Source organism: Frieseomelitta varia, unplaced genomic scaffold (assembly GCF_011392965.1).
Source record: "Frieseomelitta varia isolate USP_RPSP 00005682 unplaced genomic scaffold, Fvar_1.2 scaffold_160, whole genome shotgun sequence".
In the NCBI taxonomy this organism is placed as follows: Eukaryota; Metazoa; Arthropoda; class Insecta; order Hymenoptera; family Apidae; genus Frieseomelitta; species Frieseomelitta varia.
In genome coordinates, this window is record NW_025109306.1 from 355,613 (window position 1) to 363,543 (window position 7,931).

At 33.2% G+C, this 7,931-nt stretch overlaps 2 protein-coding genes across 3 annotated transcripts; both read left to right on the forward strand.

Annotated features, from left to right (window-relative positions):
- LOC122537073 (protein spaetzle-like) lies at positions 1 to 4,111 on the forward strand. Of its 2 annotated transcripts, none has more exons than XM_043670000.1 (6): positions 1 to 310; positions 2,061 to 2,199; positions 2,302 to 2,483; positions 2,619 to 2,684; positions 3,433 to 3,536; positions 3,815 to 4,111. In XM_043670000.1, exons 1-6 carry the CDS (start codon positions 254 to 256, stop codon positions 4,041 to 4,043), a joined length of 777 nt encoding a protein of 258 aa, XP_043525935.1. In that variant the 5' UTR covers positions 1 to 253; the 3' UTR covers positions 4,044 to 4,111. The 2 variants fall into 2 exon arrangements, with proteins under 2 accessions (XP_043525935.1, XP_043525946.1); XM_043670011.1 differs by having other exon boundaries at positions 4 to 310; positions 2,311 to 2,483.
- A 1,642-nt stretch (positions 4,112 to 5,753) lies between these two features.
- Positions 5,754 to 7,931, forward strand: LOC122537113 (TNF receptor-associated factor family protein DDB_G0272098-like). The gene is made up of 2 exons (XM_043670072.1): positions 5,754 to 5,961; positions 6,725 to 7,931. Exons 1-2 carry the CDS (start codon positions 5,754 to 5,756, stop codon positions 7,753 to 7,755), a joined length of 1,239 nt encoding a protein of 412 aa, XP_043526007.1. The 3' UTR covers positions 7,756 to 7,931.

Consider the following 7,931-nt stretch of genomic DNA (forward strand, 5'->3'; position numbering starts at 1 on the left):
AGTACCAAAGATCAAGACAAAGAAGCGGATGTTGTTGATAGCAGCACGCCAGACCGCATAACTTGAAAAACAGAATCAGTCATCAAAAAGTCGTCGACGCTGGTAGTTTCGTTGTCCGACAATCCGTCTCTCGCTTCTTATGTTAAGTCTAGTGACTAGATCGAAAAAGACAATTCGTTAGATCGTGCACGAGGAAGAAAAAAAAAAAAGAAGTCATTTCGAGCAAAGGAGGAAGTTGTTTCGTCAGCATAAAATGAAGGAACATCGGAACATGATTGCTGCGTTGAACATTGTCATTGTCCTGTTACAGGCAAGTATAGTATATTTTTATATTATAATTCCGGATATTTTCTTCACGAAATTATTCAAAAACACGTGCTTCTGTTATGTATTAATAATTAATTACAAAAACAATCTTCTTTCAACGACCAGAAAATAATAGAAGACTACAAAATATAACAAACGTGAAATATTTCATTTATATTTCTTTGGATCATTCACTACTAAATAATACTTCTCAGCTGTTAAAATAAATCTCTTACTTTTGTAGGAAAAAAAATCGTCGTCGATATGCACGAATATTTATTACAATTTTCTACTTTAAATCTTTCTTAAAATATACAAAATGAAAGCTTCTTTCATTCTTAATGTGTAAAATATGATATTGAGAATTTTTGTTTATCGAAACGTATTCGAAGACGAGCTTGGAACACAAAAGCTCGAAGATCGTGACAGAGTTAAAACCTTTGGTTCTCGGGCTACGATCTGAATAATCTGCGAAGATAAACTGAACGAAATTCATTTATTAAGTAGTTTGATTACAAGGTGGAACAATAACGCGGTACTGACACGGTAGACTGCTTCGAAAACTTAAACTGGCCAACCGTCTTTGCAGTCGTGGGTCACTGGCTTGTCGGAAATCTCAAAGCGAGCGTCAGCCTTTGATTACAGAGGAGCTCGACCTCCTGAGCATCGGACAGATTAGATACCGTTTGAATTAAAAATAATTGTTTTACACTCGCTTCCTTTATTTCCTACGTATCTCGTTGGAATCTCTCATACTGAAAGGAAAACATTAACGTAGACCAACCCACCAACAATACAGAAAAGAACTCGTTGGCCATGCTTGAAAAGAATTCCTACACGGATTTGCGCTATAAAGGAAACGTTATAATTTCTCTGAATAGCGTTGAATACATTTGAGAATTGTTGTTTCAAAAATTGAAGAACGTCGAAATAAACTGTTCGTTGAAAAAATCTCACAGAAACTTTACAAAGTATGAATCTCGAACTAAATTAAAAATTTCTAACAATCAATTTCAACAAATAAAGATTTTACAATTGTTACAGTAATTCAATACTTTAACATGCAAAATGAATTGTGTTTTGTCTTTTTTCATTTTTAATTACTGAAAATACTTGGGGATATACGTATAATTTTAAATACAAGTTTCTCATTATACAGAATGGCTCGTAATTGGTATAACAGGACAATTCTATGAGGAAAAATAAGTAAAATTTTTTCTTCATTTTCGAGAGGGTCAACTCTGAAGATTTACTTTTGTCTGGTTTATTTTTATTTATAAAGTTACAAGCATCGTTCAGTTAAAAGAAAAGATTGTGTCTGCATTTAACAGAATGTTCGTAGGAACTTCAAAAGAAAAAAGGAACTATGAGAAACATATCCAACGATATGAGATTTTTAAAGGAATAATACATTTCCGTGACATTGAAAATATTTATAAACACAAGTATTGACTTCGTAATATTAATTTACTACGAGATAAGATTGGAAAGTCAAGCCGTACTTGAGTGTATAGTGCTAGATAAAACTTTAGAGCTGGTTTTCTCGAAACAACGGAGCGTCGAAAAACATTTTCTCCCTTTTTTCGACTTATTTCTTCTCATAGACTCACCCTATATCTGATTATATATGCAGTTACGAACCATCCTGTACTTGAAAAAATGAAGTACTTTTTTAAAGAAGGAAATCAGGTTTCTTCGCATTTCACAGAGTCAGAAGTAACAAAAATTTAATGTGTCATCTTATTATTTGGAAGGTGTTCAACGTTCACAGTGATTCCCGTCAATGGTACGAGAATCCCCGCGTTTCTTTATCGGAAAGCTGGAGATTACCTATTAATCAATACGACGCAAAGGTAGAAACCAAACGATCCACGAGGCAGATAAACAACGCCGGTTTGTTCTCCAAAAAAAATTACTTTAAATTACAGGGATTTTTAATATTAAAAGTGAACGTTGTCTTTTTTTTTTTATTCTTTTCTTACATGCGTGTTATAACGATATCAGAAAGTGATAATATCGTGTTTCCCGATACCAACGTCAAATCAATGAGAATGGAAACGGCACCTTCTTGTCAAGAGCAAACCTTCTGCGAGGATGTTCCAAATTATCCTTCGAATTTGGTGAAAGAAATTATTAGCAAAAATCCGCATCTTAAAAATTATAAAACTGTCGACATGGTCAGTATTTATCTTTGTAGATAAGTATATTAAAAATCCTCCAATCTTTTTCGCTATAAATATAATATTCGCTACACGATGAACATTTTCCATTTCGTATTTTTCTTTTTTTTGAATATTATTATTTGCTTCCAGTTGGAAACATTTAGATCCAAGGTAGACAATTCCTTTCTCGATACGGAATCACTCTGTGCGTCAATTGTAAGTAATATCTTAATACTCGACTTCTGTCGAATGATATTTAATATTAATTTAGTATTAATATTATACATATTATCATTGTACTTCACTTTTGTCAAAATATTCTATAGGTAAAATGTTACGTATATGTACAAACTTCATTAAAAATTAAAGCTTTATATGCTTATATGCTTATATTATATTTATATGCTTATATTATAATATTCTATAGATAAAATGTTACATATATATACAAACTTCATTAAAAATTCATTAAAAAGTTTCATATGAAAATTACGAAGTTGTAAAATAAATTCAGAATCAGTGTAAGTGAAAGAGACATATGAAAACATACACAGTAAAAAACAATTATCTATATATAAAGTTATTTATGAATTAATACTTTCAAAACGATTTCTGTCAGCAGAAAATTGTCAGCGACAAGATACAACAAACTTTACCCTATCCTATAAAATGGACATTAATTTTGCATCAATTTTTCATACATACTGATGTTTGTTTGCTGACGTAACTGAAACCACACACAAATAAATATATAAATAAATCTACATAATAATGTTCTCTGCAGTTTTCATTTTTGCAACAATTACGAGTGTCTATATAATATTTTCCACTTTTTTATATTCATAGAATATTCTGAAAGAATTATTGTATCGACAGATCAATGTGTATCACATATCATGTAACATTTTACCACAAATAACATCAAGCATATAATATACCCTAACATGTTTTTAAATAATTTCAGGAGCAAATCGTCATTCCAAAAACAGCGCAAAATATAAAAAACGAGTGGTTATACATTGTTAATAACGAAGATGTAGTACAGGGAGTGCGGATAGAAAAATGCTTGTGAGTATTTTATTGTCTAAATGAAAATGTTTTAATAACTCTTTCCCGCTCTATGTGTTTCACATGATGAAACATCAGCAGCTGAAAATTGCTGATGTAAAAATTATATAAGTAAAATATTATATTACACGGTAAAAAGAAATTCGATAATTTCTTGAAGTAGAAAATAATTTTATATATATACTTTCTTGACTTAAAAGTCTATGGGCTTTTTCATGCAATTTAAGAAGAATACTTTGATACTTTGAGTATGATTTCTGAATCTGAATTTTTTATAGGAACGAAAACTCAAGCTGCAAGTTAATCGATGGTTTTGCGGGAGGATACAAAACCATCTGTAAACAGAAATACATTTACCATCAACTCGTAGGACTTACGAATAATAACTCGCTTTCCTATGAATCTTTTCGGTTTCCGTCCAGTTGTTGCTGTCACGTTAAATTTGTCGGCACCTCGATACGATTCGGCCAAATAGACGTTCAAACGGAATCAGACAACACCAATTGATCTCATTCAATTTATCCAATTTTTATTTTATATCGACGAATAAAATAAATTTCTCATTTTGTTTTGTATTTTTTTCTTTTTCTCATAATAGTTATTCTCATCTTACCTATAGTGGTTATTTATTTTTTGTACGTAACATACATGTTTGAGAAATGATCGTTTAAAATTTCAAAAAAAAAAAAATAAGAATAAAAACATTACAGAAACTTTTATTTAAAATAAATGTTGTACATTTTAAGTCTTTGTTGCTGTGGCAAATTTTATGAAACAAAATCGGACAATTACATTTTAATTTAATGCCTTCAACACTTAAATTATAAAAATTTGAACTCACGGTACTTAGCTTTCCAATTGCTGTAGAGAGATCGTTTGTTAACAGTGAAATGTGCGAAGAAACGAACTTTTTTAAACATATTTATGTCCTTTCACGTTTTAAATGTTTAACACCTGAATATACTGTGATCAAATAATATGTCACATATCATGGCACCTGTTAAATATTGATAGATACGTTATCAAAAGAATAATTTTTAAAATTGGAACTTTTTTTTTATTTTATGGCAACGTTTTTTTTGTGGTATCTTTTATTATTTTTAACGGGATTTAGTTCATCAATTTTCCATTTCTATTTTTATTATATCCATTTAGTGTTTCTATTACATTTTCAATATGTTTCGTCGAAGTAAGTATTATTATTATTATTATTTGCGCGCAATAATAAAAATATTTACGCAAGCAATATTAACATAGTTCCGGCACTTGTAATAAAAAATACTTAATTTATTATATTACTTTCATGTACGATGATATCTTCTTTTATTTATTATCATACTGTTCTAATATCTTGATTTTTCTCAATTTTGAAGCAACAAAATGAAACTGTCGTACTTCTTTCCAAAAACTATAACTATACCTTTAACGAATAATTAAGAAAGGAAGATCGAAAATATAACAAGATTAATTAAATTACAAAACTTTAACTAAATTCCAAAGAAACAAACGTAATTGGTGATTACACGTAATGCACCTACTTTTTATATCACCACGCAGAAACATATTAAGATACAAGATGCGACCGAAAAGTTCGGCGTTGAAAATTTTCAGCTCTATGATTTCTAAACATATTGATTTTCCTAAAAGGAAGAACGTGTGCACGGGCACGTACGGCGTTGTTAGTTCGAGAACTTTTGACATCAAATTCGCAACTATCATCTGTTGACTTCATCCTTTTCCCATGTTCAAAACGTGAGAAGGAAACGTTTCAAGACCCGAGAGGAAATAATCCTCAACTCGAATTCTGATTCCAAAATCGGCTTATGAAAACACGTTGAAATAAACGCTTCCAGCGGTGAGAATACTTGCTGAAGGAGACCATTTCGAAGGAGACGCATAATTCTGTTACGCTTTGAAATGAACGATATGCGACAGTTGAAACGCTCCGAAATTTAAAATAACATAAAACGTTCAGCACGCTGTGAAAACACAACAAGACCGGACGTAATTCGCGCCAGCTTTCGCGTACGAACGTCATTACTTATCGCTGTATTAAACAGTTGACATCTGTTATATCGTGCAAGAAAGAAAACAACAGGGAAATGAAAATATAGGGTGGGAAGAGGGACGTCGATTCAGGTGTCGATCTTCAATTTTCATTCAAGTATAAAAACGGAGGCACTGTTACCGTGCTACATCAATCTAAAGTAGCGAATCATGAAGATCACATTATTCGTATTGGCAGCGTTCGTCTGCGTGCAGATAGCAACTGCAGTGCCGTCGGTCAAGAGTATATCAGAGAAACCGGTAGTAGTCTCGGGAGGAGCGACAGCATCTGTAGAAATCGAGGAATCGGGAGGATCATCAGCAAGCCTGAAGAACAGAGGCAAGTCGGAAAGTCTTTCCATTGAGGAAAACCAGTCAGGTAAGATCAAGAAGCCTAACTAATTCTTCGAGCGTTTAGTCCATACTAGAGTGTCGTAGAGATAATTTGAGACGCATAAAATAATTAGTTTGTTTATTAGAGATTCAAAAGTATATTGCAGTAGCAATTTTGAATAAATATATCAAAGATGAGTGTATTCTTTATTTGTTCACATTCTTCTCATTCAATACTCGATTTTTAGACTTTTGGTAATTTCAGTACGTACGAATGTCGAGCAATTTAATACGCGTAAAATTTAGAGAAACCACTGTAAATCACGTTTTATTAAAATCGATACTCTTTCATAAGCAGAAATCAGCAGAGAAGTTTGGTCAACTGTAATATGATTATTATGATGTAATAACTGTTCTGTCGGCGGAAAGTTTGACTGAAAGGATATTTGCATAGCATAAGTCGTTTTTAATGAGAAGTGACTTGCACCGATTGATTTCTGAGCCCTTCAATAACGGAAAGGAAACCGATATTCATAAAATCATAATACAGTTGTTTTAAATTCAAACAGTTATATTACACTGCTCACAAAAATTGGGGAATATTTGCACTGGATATAAAAAAGAAGCATTCGATTTTTTGTTTTTTTATTAAACAAGAACATCAGAAAAGCAAAAAAGCAACGCGAAAAAGCAGAAAAGCAAAATCAAATGCTTCTTTTTCTACCGCTTCATATTCATTTTGAAATATCCCCTAATTTTTGTGAGCAGTGTATGTTTATAATTGATATTATATTTGTATAAATACCAAAAATTGCACAATGATATACAAATATATAAAAGATCGTCTCTTTCACCTTGCGAATCAACGAATAACATTTTCACAGACAAGGTACGCCCGAATTTGGAATGCAAAGACATCCTGGAGCAGATTAGAACCATCCTCGAATGCCTGAAAGGAGGCAAAGATCTCAAGAGTGTGTTGAACTTAAACGAAGGCGAAACGGTCCTGGGGAAGCTGAAAGAGAAGATTGCCCTGATTCTTGAATCGCTAAAGGGAGGCAAAAACATCGGTAATTTATTGAATAGCGAGAACATCAAAATCTTGAAAGAAATTCAAGAGAAGCTCGCCATAATTGCTCAGTTGGTGCAAGAGGGCAAAAACGGTGGCGGCCTTTTAGACGCAAATATCATCTTGAAATTAAGGGCCAAAATAGAGAAAATCCTGAGCGCGATTGCGAACGCGAGCGCGAACGCGAGCGCGAACGCGAACGCGAGCGCGAACGAGAACGCGAACGAGAACTGGAACTCGAATTCTAACTCGAACTCGAACGAAAACTGGAACTCGAACTGGAACGAGAACGCGAACTTAGCTGCAGAAGGAAGTAAGAAGCTTCAGGAAGCTCTGGGTTTGCTGAAAGGCAAAGGCCTCTTGGACTTGAATTTGCTCAAATCGATAGCTCCTGTAATTGCTGAACTGCAGAAGAAAGGCCTTATCGACCTTAGTGCCTTGAACTTGAAGAACATTGTCTTCGGTCCTATTGAAGCAGAGTTACTCAAAAATACGGTGGTAAAAATCATAGCAGCGTTGAAGGGAGGCGCCGATCTTCAGAACATATTGAGCTTGGGAGCGGAGAAGCTTGGCATTAGCGGTTTGGAATTGAAAGCCCTCCTAGGAACACTCGGCTTGGTTGGGAAGCTGGCTGAAGGAGGTGCGTCCAGCCTGAAAAATTTGTTGAACCAGCAGATTCAAGTTGAGGCTAGTATAATTGAAAATGCTGGAAAATTACTTCCTTTACCGTTGCCTGAAATCCCTAGAAAGAAAAATTGTATATGTATTTAAGGAGAAAGACAGCGAGATCGAATATAAGAATGACCAAGGCAAAATAGTAAATCACATAATGAATAAGTTTTGATTTATGTGTTTTCGCGTTGATGAGAAAATGTAATTCATCGATACGTTGTAAACACGGATCTTGTATTTTTAATGAAAGTTTTAATATAATGCGCAAGTATTAA

Bases quoted from the DNA above. Each gene is read 5' to 3' on its own strand.
- LOC122537073 (XM_043670000.1), top strand. From the start codon at position 254: ATGAAGGAACATCGGAACATGATTGCTGCGTTGAACATTGTCATTGTC. The intron at 2,200-2,301 runs GTTTGTTCTCCA...TGCGTGTTATAA, and splicing joins GAGGCAGATAAACAACGCCG to CGATATCAGAAAGTGATAAT. The intron at 2,685-3,432 runs GTAAGTAATATC...AAATAATTTCAG, and splicing joins AATCACTCTGTGCGTCAATT to GAGCAAATCGTCATTCCAAA.
- LOC122537113 (XM_043670072.1), top strand. From the start codon at position 5,754: ATGAAGATCACATTATTCGTATTGGCAGCGTTCGTCTGCGTGCAGATA. The intron at 5,962-6,724 runs GTAAGATCAAGA...ATAAATACCAAA, and splicing joins CATTGAGGAAAACCAGTCAG to AATTGCACAATGATATACAA.